Source organism: Saccostrea echinata, unplaced genomic scaffold, assembly GCF_033153115.1.
Source record: "Saccostrea echinata isolate AGI-Se365-2 ecotype Australia unplaced genomic scaffold, CSIRO_AGI_Sech_v1 ptg000030l, whole genome shotgun sequence".
In the NCBI taxonomy this organism is placed as follows: domain Eukaryota; kingdom Metazoa; phylum Mollusca; class Bivalvia; order Ostreida; family Ostreidae; genus Saccostrea; species Saccostrea echinata.
The window spans coordinates 24114567-24133743 of record NW_026889779.1 but is presented as its reverse complement, the minus strand read 5'-3'; the positions used below and the strand labels follow the sequence as shown (position 1 = coordinate 24133743).

At 34.7% G+C, this 19177-nt stretch overlaps 1 protein-coding gene across 1 annotated transcript; it reads right to left on the bottom strand.

The window, feature by feature from the left end:
• Positions 1–971: 971 nt before the first annotated feature.
• LOC133197565 (uncharacterized) lies at positions 972–18688 on the bottom strand. Its single transcript, XM_061333662.1, has 19 exons — positions 18477–18688; positions 14113–14273; positions 13561–13795; positions 12750–13108; positions 12371–12596; positions 10934–12258; positions 10587–10824; positions 10122–10241; positions 9782–9892; positions 9000–9117; positions 7973–8130; positions 7570–7741; positions 6252–6517; positions 5929–6077; positions 5676–5838; positions 4608–4757; positions 4054–4398; positions 2039–2137; positions 972–1872 (listed from the first exon to the last, which is right to left on the bottom strand). Exons 1-19 carry the CDS (start codon positions 18499–18501, stop codon positions 1520–1522), a joined length of 4773 nt encoding a protein of 1590 aa, XP_061189646.1. The 5' UTR covers positions 18502–18688; the 3' UTR covers positions 972–1519.
• Between the last annotated feature and the right edge of the window lie 489 nt (positions 18689–19177).

Here is a 19177-nt window from a genome sequence, read left to right as displayed (position 1 = left end):
ATCTTCCTACTTCTCTTGCTTTAGGGCAACAATGCTTCATCTATCAGTGTATTTAACTTCTAAATATTTGTATTATACTCAGGTGACCGTTAAGGCCCTTGGGCCTCTTGTTTAGTTAATTTTATGTTGAATTTATTATCGACTTCTAATATTGTCTCGCATTTGCTTTTGATTCGCTTACTCTGATTGGTCAATAGCAGAGGTCAGTAGAGTCCAACATGTGTTACCAGATGGCGCGAAAGTAAACCCCGTTAAACTTAGTCTATTCGGTTGCAAGGGTTGATGTGGAGCGAAGTGGATCAGAATTCCTAAACTTGGGAAGATTCCATCACATATCTAATTTTTTTTTAAAATGAAACACTTTTATATTCTTGAAAAGTATAATTATCGTTTAATTATGAAATAATTTTGAAAACGGGCGTAATTAGACGATAAAACGCCCGTAATAAAAGGTCCTCGAAGTAAAAATTTCCACTAATTAGACAGGGACCACGTGAAACTGAAACGTCATAGGTTACACAGACACATGTAACACCATTTACAATCTCAATTGAAAATCGCCTTTGAAAACATTTTGGCATCTATCGGTACATTTATTTATCAAACAGTAAGATCAAGGTAAAAAATATATTTTATTAAAATAATATTTTTTGATTATCTGCACATTGCTGCTAAGTCAAAATAAGACTTATAACCACACAAAATTTCATTAATTCATTACAATAAATGTCCAATATTTTCGGACTTTCATATTACTACACAAAGTTTGACATTTTTCTCTTCAAATACAGGCTTCTGAATAAAATCTACTTGTAACAAAAATATCTAACTGCAGGTTACACAGGCCCGTAGAGTGCAGGGAGGGGGGGGGGGCAGGGAGTCTGGTACCACTTTTTTCTGAGTATAGTATTTTGCTAGAGTAAATTTTCCTTTAGATGCTGCCCTCCCCCCCCCCCCTCCAAACACACAATTTTTAATTTGTTGTTGTATGGTTGAGCACTGGCAAATCCAGTATCTAAACAGTAAATTAGGATTTTTTTTTTTTGCTTGTCAGATAATTTTTGGAAGTCCCCCCCCCCCCAACTTTGGATCAGTTAACTTAAGGTGTTTTTTTTTTGTTTTCGTTTTGCTTGTCAGATTTTTTTGGGAAGTTGCCCCCTCCCCCTTTTGAAGCCGTTGCTACGGGCCTGATATACTCACAAATAATTAACATGCTCTTCATAGTAACAAATTTTTTCTTCCTTTTGATTTCAAAAGTCTCCAAGATCTTATGTATAGTCTACAACACAGATAGAGCTGTATGTAGCAATAACTTATTGCACAATGTATAAAACAATCGATGTAAAACTTGTGATAGACACTAAAAACAAACAGAACATCGTGGTACTTCAACGTGTACATTTCATGAGCAAAAACGCCGTCTCTCAGTTCAGAAGACATGATTAAAGAATCTCTTCGTACCCAATTTTATTAACTCTGTAAAGCAAACCGATGAACTGGCGTCATCACTGTTGAAAAGTTATAAACAATCGCCAGTAGTAATCTGAAAATCATCTATAGCAATGCTACTGGACTGTGAGTTGACGACGCCCTGGATTGTCACTTGGTGTGAGTAGTGTCTGTAAGACATCGGTATTGTAGACTGTAGCCAATCAGAACACCCACCAAACGACCGTCTCCGACTCCAGTGCGAGTTCCCAGTTATGACGTAATCTCCAAAAGTGAATGACGTATGAATAGATAAAGTGGCATCCGGGCATATTTTGTAACGAAATTTTACACAGTATGGCGAGTCCATTTTCCCTAGTTGATGATATAAATTCGCTTTGATACCTGTTGGTTTATTTAGTCCATCGAAAAACATATACCCGTCTGAAACAAAAAAAAATGTTTGACTTCATTTTTGACCTGTCTTATTATTTAATCTTTTCAGACATTTGTATCACTATTCTGTCCCTCCTCCTCAGTAAAAATCTTCCTTGTTTGGATGAACACTGATAAAATATTGGAAGTAAAGGTTTATATCTTGTATACATACTTTGATGGTCTTGTTTATGTTTCCAAACGAAAATTGCTTCATCCTGGGTAAGTCTACAGCTGCTTTCTTCATCAAAATCACAGTAAAAATGTCCATCATCTAAGGAGATGAATTTAAGATCAAGACAAAAAAAAAAAACAATTATTTTGTACAAAATGAATAATAGACAATTTTCAAAACAGCTTGATTTTACCTATGTTTTGTAAAAGTCTTTCCAATAAAATCATCATCTATACTTATAAATTAATAAATTTTGCAAATAAACTCCGAAACGGGTGCACCAGAGTTCTTACTTACTCCTCTAAGAATACACACGATACAAGATGATGTCCGTAAACTATATTTAGATTTCATTTGCATTGTAAGTATCGTACATTAAATTAAAAGTCTACTTTTATTTTCTATAAACAGCCATGAAATAGCAAAAACGTGAGTATGGTGGCGTTTCCGGTTGGCAGATCTAAGTTACTGGCAATTTTTAATGAAACTGACAACTAGCAATCGTTTATTTATTACATTAAACGTCATTACTGAATTATTCAATCAAAACTTGATTTAAATGATATAAAAGAAATAAGTTGTGATAACCGATTAAAAAGGAAAATGTGCAAATTATTTTCGTCATTCACCGATCGTAATATTGACGGAAGCTTCTAAAACATCATATAGCATCGAGCCCGATGTTAAAAAGAAAAACGAAGTGATTATAGCCTTTAACATAAAAAAAAGCTTTTATGTGAATGGTCATTGAAATAATGGTAAATCACTGTAAGTTGTGAATATATTTATATATCGAAAGACTATTACATATATGTAGTAGGTTTTCCTAAAAAAATCATCGGTAAAATTTGTATATATATATATATATATATATATATATATATATATATATATATATATATATATATATATATATATATATATATATATATATTCCTCACTGAGAGCATCGTGGCAACGAACTCGAAGTACAATTTGTACTTTGTAATAAACTTGCTTATATGAAAAGAGAATATTAATGAATAAGGCATTATTCAAATACAGTTATTCTGTAAAATTTTGTGCTTTAATCAATACATTTCAGTTTTTTTCTGAATACAGTCTTTTGTATCAAATACTCGGCCTATTCCAGTGGCGGATCCAGGAATCTTGAAAAAAAAAGGGGGGCAACCTGTTTGGGGCAGGGGCCCACGGACACACCAAAAAAATTGATTTTTTAAATTTTATGTATATTTTGGACACAAAACGGGAGAGGGGGGGGGGGGATGGACCCCCTCTCTTAATTCGCCAGTGTATTCATAGGGCGTTATATAAAAGCTAATTTTTACACAGGTACTTGGGCCTTGGATTATAAATATGTATGTATCTTATTGATATTTAAAAAAAAAGAGGTAAGGTACAGCTTTTACGTATCAATAAGATGCATACATATTTATAAACCAAGACCGAAGTACCTGTGAATTTTTACCAAAAAAATAAATCTATTTCTCAGTAAAATGTGCATATTCACTGCTTTTATTCTTGACGGAAATGAATAAGAGCATCTGAAGTACAATATCCGTAACATAGTATATATAATATCCATAACATAGTATATAACAGGTTTCACAATAAACGTCAATTAATGATATTGTTATTTAAGTTTTACAAGGGGGATTGGGGGTTAGAGACGTAGTTCTACTTCATGCGGGATTTTGAACAAAGTATTTCTTCCTGCTATAAGCCTGTAGGCTGTCAGTAGAAACTACAATATATATATATTATTAGATTTTTTCTGTCGGTAGTGGTATAAATTCAATTCCCCGCGCTTGCGCGGGATTTCATCTAGTTCTTTTAGAATGAAAAGCTAAGCAAACAATGATATAATGATATTGTTCAGATTCACTTAAATATTGTTGGTCATTGCTAATTTATCCTTGAACGTAAAGATAAGTTTAAAAAAAATTCTTGGATCAAAATAATTTAAAAGATGCATAAATATTTCTCTGAAATACTGAAAATGATATGTAATATACCTTTGCATTTGCCCTCTGTGAATGTGATGTCATCAATTGCAACTCCAGTGGTGTACGTAATAACCAAAGGCACAGCTGTTACATTCACCTCGCTTACACCACTGTCAACTGAAATATTAGCCGTGCTCCACGTTGACAAACCTTTTGAAGTTGACCAGACGTCCGTGACGTCATTGCTGTTTTTATGGCGGATTGACACCTTTAGTTTAATAGCATCTCGTTTTTCAAACACATAACTAAGAGACAAACATGAGACCTTAGTGTTCATCACTTCCGGAAGCTGCAGAATGGCAGGAGACAGGTTGTTGTTAGCGTTAAAAGGTATTTCTGCGTATAGGTAATGCCCTGTGCAATTAGATAAAGAGGCCAAACTGTAACGTAATCAAATAATAATGACTTCACTGTAAAACAAAACAAACAGAAAATATTTAAATTTAAAATTGACTAGTGTCTGAGAGACTTTCACCTGATTGTATGAGGCATCATTGTTGATGCCATCTGGACAGCAAAACGGAAAGTAACCTTGTGTACGCCTCGCTTTGCAAGGGATTTACCTGAGATGTTGAGGAATGTATGGTCTACCGCTGGGCGCCCTGTAGCTGTTACACCCCCGGACTGTCGGGTCCACATAAACACGGAGTCTGACAGGTCCACATGTCCACAAGTTCCATAGGACTCATAGTCACATGCTACACTCACTTTATCTACAAAACATATACATGTAACTGTAGCAGTGTGTTTTAACTGTATATAATGTATATCACATAATATTTGAACAAACATTATTGATATAAATGAAATTGAAGAAGATTTTATGATTTAATACAAATCCCAGATCCACCCCTTTATTTACTTGGTGAGCGATAGAGTTCAAAGGTTAGGACATTAGGGTTCTGTAATTTTATTGGTTGTAAGTTTTGGTGGTTCTGAGTTGTTCTCAGATAGACTACTCAGAGATTTTGGCCAGGTTGGTTGTGTTTGAAATTTAGAGGTTTTCTAGACAAAGACTTTGAGACCTTTAGACCAGACCTGACAGTAAGTATAAAGTTTAACATTCTATATCTTTATAATATGTCTATCTAGCTAATATCACTGTTTGAAAAAAGAATGAAAGTTTAAATATGAATAAAAGTAAATTTAAAGCATTTCCACCCGGAGTATATATTTATTTGAATTATGAGTATTATAGTGTATATAGTACTGTAGAATTTATTTGTTATTAGATATGCAGACCTGCATGAAGCATCCAGTCATTTTAGTGTTTCCTGGAATGGGCCTTGTCCCATAGATAGGTAATTAGAATATGTTACCTTTTTGTTTTATGATATGATTATAATTGCATAAGGTCACAATAATTGCAATGTGATTGTTATACATACGAGTAAAATATAATTGTAAAGTGATTTATGTGTATAGCTAAATATTGAAATTAAGGGAGATATGTATATGCATAATCTTCTGTCAAAATGTATCTACATAACATTATCCTGATCATTATCCAATATGTTTTAATCTTTTTAAAAAATATTTAATTCATATGAATCAAAGTAATATTAGTTAGTTTTGTTTGAAAAAAAATTAAAGCAGAGAAGTTTGAAAAATTAATATGAAGCCCAATTAACCTGTTGATTTGGTGATGTTACCAATCCATTCTGTGAAAGAGTCTACTCTGGTATAAACACCAGGCTTATGGAGTTGTCCACAAGGCGATTCTCCCCATGTTGTTACTCCTACTAACATCCAATGATTCCGAATTTTACACACCAGTGGGCCGCCGCTATCCCCCTTATTTAAAAAGACAGACAATGGCATGTCAGCCCAGTACTTGCCAGAGTATCTTTTAATGGACTGAAACTATTCAGCAACACCACTTACCTTACAGGAATCGATCCCTCCATAATCATAGCCTGCACAAAACATGGAGTCTTTCACTTTTGCAGAATACGCCAACTTACATTTCGAGTTGCTCCACAGTTTGATTTTGGCATGGTGAAGCATATCAGGCAATACAGTGGTATAGTAATCTAGGAGATAAAATGCCCTACAGCGCTTATTAATAGTATATTGTTAAATGTTATTTCACATTGTTGTAATGACATTTATGATATATTTAGAGTTTCAACTTTTCTACACGATTCCCCACAAAAAACTTCCTTTTTATACAGTGCGCTTTAAATGTCCTATGTTAATCTACCAACCTTCAATTCTGGTCACTCCCCATCCGGAGATGTAGCAAATGAGACCGGAAGTTAGGTGCTGGGATTGCTGAGGGACGCAAGCTTTCCGGATATAGTTATTCATTTCTACTTTTCGTTGCAGATGAAGCAGAGCAATATCTGCGTTGTAAATAAAGTCGTGCTCGGGATGACGGATGACCTCCATTATTCGCCTCGAGGTATCACCAGATTGGCTGAGAGAAACTGATCCAATCTGGGCCGAAACCAGATAAGACTTTTTTGATACACTAAAAAATATCGTTTATTTACAACGTGATTAATGTATAGACATAATACAGCTGAATTAATTGTTCTAAAAATATTTAATATGTATACCTATGCTTAAAACTTTTCAATCACTGTTTCAAATTCAATATAGCAAAATTTGCTCCAATAACGCAGTTCTTTGATATTGGACTCCCAACTTATTCGATTTTCAAGAGCATGTTCCTGAGTGCGATCAATTTTAAAACCGAGGCAGGCTACTGAAAGATAAGCTGATGTTACAGAAAAGTCAACAACCTCGTTTAAAGTCATCATTCTGTAAATTCTATGGTCGTTATAATGACCTTGTTAACAAATATAACCTATCATTGGGTCTATTTTGGCTGACGCGTTTCATACCAATTTTTGGGCCTTTATTTTTATACTTAATTTGACTATGCAATGTTCCGTCTACCTGATCAATACATAGGATAGTTGCAGATCTGTAGCTCGCTGGTCTGAAAAAATTGGGATGGACCACCAGAGTCTCTAGTCCCATCTCAAATTTTTCAGGCCAGCGAGCTGCAGCTACGGCATAAAAGGCAATATGGGGACAAACACTTTAAGTATAAGAACACGTAATGCCTTCTAAATAGGAGGAAAATTTTTGAAAAAAGTATGCCCATATGGTATCATTGAGAAACCGTAAATATTTGCAAAGGTAAACATGAATTAATATACAATTATAATGTACGAAAAACAATGCATGGATTTTGGGATGAACTTTTGGCACTGTTATATTATTCCTAAATGATCATCTTGGAACCAATTAGCATTGCAGTTATAGTATCGATCTTAAAATTCCAAGCCCCTCTCTCCTTTTCTAAAGTGATTACAAAGATTTGTAAGTGATAAAATAACTGCGAGGACATGTGGTGCACTGGAACCAACTTTCCTGTGCTTCTGCATGGTATCTGAACTGATATTTAAGGTACCGCATGAAGCTGTAATTGTAATACTTTTTTAATATATATCTGAAGTAGCATTAGTTTTGATAATGTACTCAATTGCCTTTTTGTTATAATTTCATACTTACGATTCGACACAATGCCCCGCAGTAACCACCCATTGATCCGCCACCAGAGTTCCTCCACAAAGGAAGGAGTTCCCGATCATCAGTGCCACTGTCCAGGGCCACTGGCCTCTATAGGACTGACTTCCTCCCAGAATATAAGGCTGGACAAGGCTGCTGCTCACCTGGCCACATTCTGAGATAATATTTGGTTTGTATCTTTTATGTTATCATTAGTGATTGATCGTGATTTTAATTTATCAAGAACCATAATTCAATGAATATAACATCCCTGAACTTATGATAATATACATATGTTCATTGTATGTTTTAATGTGAATACTTATATACTTATATCGTAATCTTTTAATTCCAAAACTTCAATCATATTTTAATTTAAAATAATATTGTATGAACTGTAATTTACCTGTCGTTTGACATTTAAGATGAACTCTTTCGTTGCTAGGACACCATGTTACTATGGAGAATATGTCACGTGATAGAATGGTACCAGAGGATAACGAATCCTTTAGCCCCACATGTACTAAACTGCTCGTCGTTTCAAACCACACACTTTCTACCTCACTATAAAAAGGTAACAACCAACAAATTAATTTAGGAAATTTATATTCACTGCTTCAGGGAAAAGGTTTATTTTAGGTATTTATAACAATATAATCTCAAGCTTCATTGCAAAAAGCGCAAAGAGAAATAAAGTTATCAGGTGAAAACCATTTTATTCAATTTATTAATTTCTCACCTTGGCTTTTGACCTCAGACATGGCATACCATTTTGGTAAAAGCACATTTATATTGTGTGGAGGAGTAATTTTTGGCTTTTCAGAGATATATGTGAAAAAAGTTAAGATAACGATCGCACAGTAACCTTATTAATCGTATAAACAAAACAAATCGAGAACAGGGCAAAAACACAAACTAATGAAAACATCCGAGATCAGGTGTCTAGAAGGAGTTAAAGCTTGATAAATATTATTATTGGTTAAAACTTGGAGGAACCTTGATCTTTGAGAAATAGCTGAATATATTTGACACGTGCACTAACTATTTAAGAATTCAAAAATAATATATAGAAAGTGTCTTTTTTGCGAACTTTTCTCCCCGGTCTTTAAGATATGAATTTTAAAGTGTAAAAACAGATGAACTAAAAACCAGTGTAAATACAACTATGATTTATGAATCATTGTGATGCATATCATCTTATTAACTTTATAACTCCAACATTTATGCGGTCTAAAATAAGGTAAAGGATGGAAATTCTTTACATAAACTGATTGGTAGAAATCAATCATTTGAACTTCAAGATTTGCGAAAACAATTGTTTCTCAAATCAATATTTTAACCCCATTAAAGGATATATTTCTCCAAATGTAATGATGTTTTTCAAAGTTGAGTTTTTAAGGATAACTAGGCCGAATCAGTGATCTGTCATGTACCTGAAAAACTGATCCGAGCAAATTAAATCAGCAAGTTTGTTGTCCCACGTATCTCGACATATAGGCAGGTCCTTGTTGTTGTACTTGACGAGCACCTCCGAATCGTCCCTCAAGGAAACTGCGGTTAAAGACATATACAGCTTATTTAATTAACTTTAAAACACAATTTAAAGGAATACCTTTAAAATGACGTATTTAAGGAATACCTGTTTAATTATTTTGGTTTATGATGTGATCAAGCAAAAGGCTCGAGTGATAATTTACATAAACGCAGAAGGCGTTATGTATCACTTACGCAAGCCAATTGCTTAATCATCATCATAAATCCAAAAAATCTGACAGTTATTCTTTATATATGTAAACATGCTTTTGATTCCGAAAATTCACTGCTCCAAGCCCCGCCTCACTTCTCCCTCTCTGTCTCTCCGGCCCCGCACTTGATTTTTTTAAAAACACGCCTACCGATGAAGCAGTAGCTTTAAGTATAGAAATCAAGTATGTTCATTATTTGTAGTTTTTACCTTAGACAAAGAAATTCAAAATTGTAAATATTTATTTACATTTACTTACTGGTTCATCGATAGGCGTGGTTTAAAAAAATCAAGTGCAGGGAGGGAGAGAGAGAGAGAAGTTGGGAGAGGGCAAACAAAGATTTTTTTAAAGATGGCCTTTTTCAAATCATCACTCAAGCCAATTGCTTGATCACATCATAAAACCAAGAAAATTAGACAGTTATTCCTTAAATAAATGTAAATGTTACTATTGGTATTAACTGTCCTTACAGCAGTTGGCCTCATCTTCATGCCCTGAGCAGTCTGGGTTGCCGTCACATCTAAGATAAGTCGAGATGCACTCTCCGTTAGTACACCTGAACTCCCCAGACACACACTGTCCTTCAAATGTAAGTATGATTCATCATAATACAGTATTTTTGTGTTTCTTTAAAGTAATTTTATTACATATTCGTTCAAAACAAGATTTTTCTTAAAAAGTTTTTTTCTGCTGAAAGACGTGTCATAAAGTAAGTCACATGTTCGAAAGTACAAGGGCATAAAAATTTTAAAAGGAAAACAACCATACAAAAATTCTTACGTAATTTTCAGCCTTGACCTTAATACCCACCGCAGACTTGTTCGTCGCTTTTGTCTGGACAGTCTATCTCGCCATCACAGAACCATTCAGCAGGGACACAGGAACCGTCTCGACAGCGCTTCTCTTCCAGCAGACAGTTTTTGGTTTTCGCTAAAAAGAAATATAATCTTTGCGTTTATGGTTTATGCTAACAATGAAAGGTTTTTTTTCTTGTCTGCAAATAGTTTTATTTTCATCTTTTCATATCGATACGTTCTTGGGATTCCTTAATGATTTGTTACGAAAGGAAATAATTTCCTCCATAGAAATGTAAATTTTTATAGAATAAATTGACTGAAAATTTTCAAATGTATATTATGAATACACAAGGCGAGTGGAAAAATATAATTACTAGTATATCCAATTTTTTAATTTCGTATGTTCATTGCAAACATAATCTTATTCAGTTTTATATTAAGAGACGTTAACAATTGTACATAAGAAAGGAAAACTTACTCGGTTTCTTTACAATATCCACGTTTAATTTAAAACCGCTTCTCTGTACATAACGGTCTGACTTAAACAGCAGATACATCCGAGTCCCAGGAAAGGTAAAATTTGAAGGAGTTTTCTTTCCACAGTATCGCTTGATTACCTCACTCTTGGTAGATGATCCATTGTACATTTGTAAACTGTCATACTTGCAATTCTTTTCCTGTTCGACATCGAAAATTTCAAAACCGATTTTTATTTCCTAAAAATACACAGGAAATGATACAATTAAACTTTGCTTTTAAAGACTCTTTCTGGTTACAAATCATTTTTTTTTCCGTTGAACTCTTTCTGAAAATTGATTTGCTTACCTGGTTGTCTTGTGCAATGAAAATCCAGGAACATTGAACGTCATTAGGATACAGTTGTCCCTCCTTCATTCCCGGTGACTGAACAACATGTCTTCCTAGAGTAGAGAAAACCTTTTCTACCCCGAGGCACTCCATCGGGAGTCTCAGGGACGGTGGAGCTGTTACAGTAGGGGGAGAATTCTTTACTGGGCCCGTTGTTTTGGAAGGTGAAATAGCAGCAGCTGTAGATGACCTTTGTGTCCATGGTGAGCTTGTTGAAGACGATGATAAAGATGATGAAAAAGATGATGACGTATTTTTATGCATGGTACTTTCTGTCTCCAGTGAAGATGATTGCTGTTTTGTCATCCATGTTTCAGTACTTCCGGTGTAAAAACTGGCTGTTTTGCTTTTGCCTTGTTTTACTGCAGTTGTTCGTGCCGTTGATGATTTTAATATGGTTGTTAAAAATGACGATGTTTGAGGTAACTTTGTTGTCGGTATTGGAGACGTCTGTAATAAGCTTGTTATAGTTGTTAGTATTTTTAATGGTGGTGTGTTAACGGTTTTGTGGTTTGTTGACGTCGGTGGTGCTATCGTTGTTGTTGATTTTGCTGTTTCTTTTGTTGCTGGATTTTGCTCCTTGCTTGGTGTTGATGTAAATAATGATGTCATTGGCGATGTATTTTTTGATGTCAATATAGTAGTTGGTGATGACGTTATCGTTGTTGCTTCTAATGATGACAGTAATGGTGTTGATGATGAAGAATTTAAAGTCAATTTGTCGTAAACTGGTACAGTAGATATGGTAGATAACAAATATTTCGTTGTCTTTGACACTTCAGTCGTAAATTGCGAGTCAGAGGTAGCAGTTGTTGAGGTAGATATGTCTTGTACATCAGTGCTGCGGATTCCTGTAACTGGGAGCGTATGTACATTTTGAGTGATCAACATATCTGTGGGTGTTGTGGGTGGAAGAGTTAGTACGTTTTGAGTAGTCAAGATAGCTCCAGGTGTTGTGGTTGGGAGAGTCTGTATATGTTGAGTGGTCAACATAGCTCCAGGTGTTGTGTTTGGGGGAGTCTCACTCTGTATATGTTGATTGGTCATAATAGCTGCAGGTGTTGTGGTGGGGGGAGTCTCACTCTGTATATGTTGAGTGGTCAAGATAGCCCCAGGTGTTGTGGTTGGGGGAGTTTGTATATGTTGAGTTGTCAACATAGCTCCAGGTATTGTGGTTTGGGGAGTTTCACTCTGTACATGTTGAGTGGTCAAGATAGCACCAGGTGTTGTGGTTGGGGGACTCTCTATTTTCTTAATGACCCCAGGTGTTGTGCTGATGGGTTCTGAACAGTATATGAAACATTACAATGTGCAATTTTATCAGCTAATGAACGACTTGGCAAAGTATAATTAACTTTCATTTTTGTTTAGTATATGCACTCAGTAATAACTTACCATTTTCTATGATGATTTTAAATCCAGCAGCAGGGATGATAATATCCGAATGAAACTCAACATAAACTGAGTCTGAGGTAGAGAGGTAGACGTTTGATTGGTGGGTTCCACATAGGGATAACATAACGGGTGACGTGTGGGAGGGACCATCATGAACAACGAGTCTGTCGTACAGACATTGTGGATGATACTCCAGCTCCAAGGTAAGGAGACTGATCTTTAATATCTTGAAATAGCAAGCGCGTGTAATAAAATTGTATCGTTTGCTCTAAAATTGTACACTTGAAACTGATGAAAAATCTGTTCATATCTGCTTTTTTAATTAAGAAAATTATGTATTATGTAATTTAACATGCTCAACAAAGTAAAATTTGCTTACTTTGTTTTTGATTGCTGTAATGGAAACTGAACAATGCATGTTCACTGGGTACTTGCTGCCAGTCTGAAATCCAGGAGAAAACAGTTCTATTTTCTCTTTCAGTTTTAAATCAACATGGTAAATTTTTGTCAGACACATTTCTATATTTCTTCTGGTCAGTGTACCAGAGCTGCCTCCGAGATTAGCGGAAGAATCACCAGGTAAGGAGGTATGGCCTTCTTTTGTAGATGGAGGTGATGATGAAGATGATAATGTAGACGATGAAACAGGAAGTGACGTAGATGGTGACGGAAATGATGTTAAGTTCGTGTTACTTGTTGAAGAAGTGGAGATACTATTTGAACTGTTCTTTGAATTCTCTGTAATTTAGAACAAAGTGCTTGTTTATGATTTCACTATGTCAAAAGTTTTATGGATATTTTAAAAAAAATGATATCAGTAACTTTTATGAGATTCAGTGCAATGCTATAGCCGTAGGAGTCATTCAACAGAATGAATTTCCCAACTCGTCAATACCGGTATACATTTGAATGTGACAATAAACCGATATGCTGACCGAATTTAAAAATAAATGTTATCGGTTATATATAGAATGTTTGTCTGCGCGAATTCGACTGGCTTTATGAGGTGTGCTGTGTGAACAAAGACTTGTCAATTAATGTCCCAAAAATCAAAAATCATGCAAATGACAGCGTTAAAAATGACAAGCTGATTACATAACGTGGACATTAGCACAATAAAGGCAATATGCGATTACATGATAATCATTTCATATCTATTCGTAATCTTTAATACATCCTGAATTCCTTACCATGTTTACCAACGCGGAGAAGGCGGGCCTTGAACCCTGGTTTTGTAAGGTAGGGATCGGAGTAGAATTCCACGCAGGCCCTCCCAAACTTAGAGGTCATGACTGGGGGGAGTGTAGTGCCGCAATACTTCACGTGATTATTCCCTCCACACGGACCGGAATAAATCTCCATGTAGTCCCAACTACAGCTGGTATCGTACTCCACATCGAACGATAGAAATCGAACCTCAATATTCTGTTACAAAGAAGATAGAGAGAAATATTTTGAAACTTGCTTATCTTGAAGGAAGTATACTTTACTTTCTATTTATATATTTATCACTGATGATAAACTTTATGAAACATGAAAATGTTTGCTTTTAAAACAATTGGATAAGAGAGTTTTGTTTGGTGGCCAATCGGAAAGCAATTCTACATCACTGCTATTATTATTACGGAGTCCAGTAGTCCATATTATAATTAAAAACCGTTCCTTATCTTTTTTACTAGATAGATCTAGCCCTATATTAATTTTATACGTTTGTCATGTAAAAAAAAATCCAGCAACTATACCCCATGATAGGTTGAGATGTCCCAGGTACAGAGTTTGTTTGTGGGATAAGGTTTTCCCTCCGTGAAGCCTGGTGTACTGATGAAAACTGGCGTGTCGTCCTGGAGAACGATAGCTTGTTGACAGGGCTTCGAACTATTAACCACCAACGTCAACAGAAAAGCTGTAAAATAAAGATTTTTTTTCTTTTTTGCTTTTAATATTCTGACATGATGATGTTTCCCGTTACACTTGTTTTTGTACAGTTATTCAATTGTAGGTGTACTTCTCTCAGGCCCGTAGCAACTATTAAAAAACAATTAAAATGTCAAAGATGTTTGTGTGAGGGGGTTTGTATGTGTGTGGAGGAGGGGGGATATTCCAAAAATAATCTGACAACCAAAAGAAAAAAACTTAGCTGTCGCTCAGATCCTGGAATTTGCCAGTGCTCGACCATACAACAGCAACAAAAGGGGGACCAGCATCCCCCTGCCCCCTCCCCCCACTCGTTCTACGGGACTATTTAAAACTTTTTGAAACTTTTATTTTCACTAAAGCCCCCACATGGGGTATGTTAGTACAATAAGAGTTTAACAATTTTAGCTTGGACTCATTTTTTGGTGCAGTTATCTTTCCTTGCTTAGGCACGAGTTATCTAACTTTTAATCATAAAAAGAAGTCGCGTGTGTCGCAAACTCTTATTCTCGTATCAAGGTTTTTTTTTAGTAACAGTGAAGCCTTAATATAGATTTTTTTTTCAAAATCCAACCTATAGATTTTCGCATGTATTTCCCCATACATAGCATGGCTGTTTCTTCTGAAGTTTTGGACTGTGATTTGGGAGGCATACATCAATTTAACTCTAATGTATTCGACCGCTGCACAATACAGATCTGATTTGAATTTCTTATAAATATTATGATTGTGCAAACAAAACTATGTTTAGTTTTTGTCCTTGACTGCACACCGCCCTGAGTTATGGATTCTGGAATGTTATTGTTACATTGCAACTTTGTATGTTTGACCTTGACCTCTGCATCTCTAAGGGTAAAGTTACCTGACTTTACGATTTGACGTTGACCTTTGCATCTCCCAAGTAAAGATCTGATTTGTTCATGTTGACTTGATATAAAAAATGTTGAACTTGTATTGCTGTTGTTTATGAGGCCCAAAATAATTACATTTCAAGAATGGATGGGAATTAGTTGTGAAAATGAAATGCCAGCATTATATGAAGTGATCGTATATCATTCATTTGCAGATTGGTATCCAATTTGACTTTGATTTGATTCCTTTGTTTTTGGATGGAATCCGGACAGGCACAGCTGGTTAGATAGGACACAATGATGACTTGTGCGATAACAATTATGATGCAAGATGGTCAATGACTACGGTAAGTTTCGTTAGCAAAGTTGGATCGATTAGATGATTATTATTGCGAGATGGGGATTTTCTGTCTTTTTCACCCAACAGTTGGTTGGTCTTTTATTCAGTTTGCACCGCCACCATTCTCTTCTTCAGTCACGGGTTTGGACCCCTCCCCCTCCATTGTCCAGTTTAAAGGAGACAATAATGAACAATTTAGATATATGGTTTTGGGATTATTATTGCTGCTTGTGGTTTTCGACGGTTGTTACGACAATTAATGCCAAGATCATTTTTAAAAAAAAAAATTGAGCATGCCAAGTATTGAGAAAATAATAAACATCGCCTGAGAAACTACGAATGTGATTAAGCTTAATTGTGTTTTCAGCTCAGTTGAGCGAAGAGAGATTCAAAAAGAAATACATGTAACAATAATTAAATAAAAACCCCAAGTGATTCAAGGATTAAACAGTAAACGTAAGCACAATGTCAAAATATTTCTTGTATTTTCCAGAAACCTGCATATCCTTGGTTAAATGTATACTAGTAATCAAATGATCTATTTATCAAGCATTATACTATTTTATTAATTTTCAGTAGTGAAATACTGTGATTTATTTGTAGAATAAAGGTGATATTCTTTCACAGTGTGAAAGGATATCAAAGTAAGTAGAAATGGTTTCTGGGCTGTCATAAGAGAGAGACGGTAACTAGACCATCTTCGTGGCGCAGTGGTTAGAGCGTTCGCTCTAGAGTCGCGGAGTAAGGAGTTGATCCTTACGTCGAGGGTTCGAATCCCGCTGTGGGACGTGGAGACCGGTCCTTCGGATGACACCGTATAAACCGAGGTCCCGTGTCGCAGTAGGTGCTTGCACGGAAAAGATTCCTCACTGCTCAATGGCCTTGAGTGCCAAGTATAGGTCAAAATTTGTAGCTCTTCACCGGCAAGTGGTGGCGTCTCCATATGTGTGAAAAATTCTCGAGAGGGACGTTAAACAATAAACAAACAAACAAAAAACTAGACCATCTTAATAGAGACTAAAACTGAAAATTTCCTCCCAAATATATTGCTAAAATCAATGTTACAGTGCTATGTCGTCTCAACCGCTCAACTACAAAACGTCACAACCTATAATACTGTGTTAAGAAAAGACAGAAGCAAAGAGAAATCAAAGAAATTGTAATAAACAGAAAATTCAATGTTTAGTAGCTGGATATGGAATTTATTTCAATCGTGAAACAGGATTTTTTTTTTGATATACTCACTCGTGCTTCGCACTCGTGAAAATACAAAAAAAAAATCCTGTCCCACTCGAGAAATAAATTCCATATATATCCAACAACAAAACATTGAATATCCTCTGTATATTAAATACAAATTGTTGGCTTCGTAGCAAGTGATTTCCAGCATATTGAGATCTGTGAAACATGGTGCAATTAGCAAAGTTCAATGACTTTTCATCATAATAAAATCTCACATCAAAAATATACTTATAAATCTTCTATAGTGTAACCATTTTGTTTAGAAACGGCTCACCAAATTTATCTCAATTTATTTCGGTCGTTGCATCATTGAAAATGGAGAGTGTAAACATTTTCCTGATATTATTCAATTTCTGTCCATAAAAATATTAAGTGCTTTTTCTCGTTTACTTTATAGAGACTAGCAACATTTCATAATGTCCACAACATTTGATATCTTTTCCTTTAAGGGGACCGACTCTCTGATAATTTAGTAGGTATGACACTAAATATTATTTTCATACACACTGCATATTTTTAATTTTATGTTGTGATAATAAATTATTACTCTTCTTATTCTCTGTGTTCAAATGTCTTCATATTATGATCTGACACAAAAATCATTTCTCAAAAAATGAGCAGCGCTTCATACCTCATACTATTTTCCATTTGAAGCTGATGCTATAGGTCTTGATTAAAATCAATGTTGGGAAGTTTAAAAAAATCGTGAAATTTAGAGCAGAGGTCATTAGTCCTTAAGAAGTTTTTTTTTCCCTTTTTAAACCTTCATGTTGAATTTTAAAAAATTACTTTCTGTATTATACTTAATAAACAAGTGTTTGACAGGATATTTTTAATTTGGCATTTATATGATGGAATAGATATGTATTGCTTTATTGGTTAATAAACAAATTCCTATTCCTTACTTCCCAAGGAGAGAAGAATAACCACAATTGATAGTTAAACACAAAGATATTTATATTCCAACAAATTCATTGAAAGCATGTTTTTTTCTATTTTGTAGAATTATGCCATGTTTGAAAGCCAAAAAGTCTTTAAAATTCGAGAATGTTTGCACATTTACTGAAAATATTTGGGAAGATTATCTAACACATAGAAGGGATGATTTTGAATTTAGATAGGAAAATGCTTTTAATTTAAGTAACCAATGTTTTTTTAAGATAGAGGATTAAAAGTAAATGTGTAAGGATGGTTTAAATAATGATTACCGATGGAATTGGTTTTCGTGGGGTTTTAGGTTAAAAAGACCTGTTCTAAATAGTTTGGGGGCTTCTGATGCTTTGTACATTACTTAAACTCATAAATATTCCATAATTATAATATATGTCATTTTTTTCTCTCTACATGTATTTACACACTGTAGAAAACTACTTTTATATTCGAGGTCGAAATGTTAATTGTATGCCTGTTTTGTTCATTTCAGTGAGTGATGACTTGATTTAAGCAATATAAAATTTATTTGCATTTCTGATTCTGTTTTTTTTCTCTCAAACTATAAACACAAACCCAATGTTTTAATATATTAGCAAGGTTAAAACAATGTACTATTTTTATGACCAAAAATGCTTTAGATACATGTATAAAATGTAATTATTAAACAGGATTTTTGTTTTTCATTATATATTTAAAATTCGAAGGTAATTAACTGTTTTAATGTTATAGGAAGTCTCTTCATTAAAATTCTCCATTTTTTTTCTATGGAATATAACAGTAAAGTGCTAAAAATATTAATTAACATGCTGTAAAAAAATTAACTCACTGGTCAGAATAATTTTGGCTTCCATCTTTATCCCACAAATCTGGAGTTAACTTCATAATATCACCCCAGCACTGCTTCCCTCACAGGGCAGTCACAGCCATTTCATACAATACTATTGGCTAATCCCTCTGTCCCAATTGTTACCAAATGTCAAAACGTTCGTTAAGGATTACTCCCCTTGTTTCTCCTTTGTATCGTTGAATAATCATGAATGAGATGCACCTCCTTAAAGTAGATAGACAGCGATATTGACTGCCAGTTTTCGCAAAGTTGTTTGTTTTGATTGAAAAAAGGACACGTTTGAAAAGATATTTACTTTAGATTTAATGCCTGGTATTGTCTGGTGTTTAAAAATGTGCCAGTTTCTTTGCTTTGAATAAGTGTCATTTAATCTACCGGAAAAACGATGTCCACTGAAAAGAAATGTATTGTTCAGTATTAAATAAAGTAAAAACCACTATTCAGGTACAGATGCAAAAAATTTCTTAGTTTACACATAAGTATATAACTTTCACACGAAAACTTACCTGAGCTTATAAAGAAATAATCCGAGATCAGTATTCCAAGCGACAAATCTTGAAAAGAAAATAATTAGCAGGAGGCAAAGCGCGTGGATATTTCTAATATTGCGAAGCCGTATAAAAGGGACCCCATGTACGATGTGTATTAAAAATAAATAGTTCCAGAGGCCTTTGACCCTT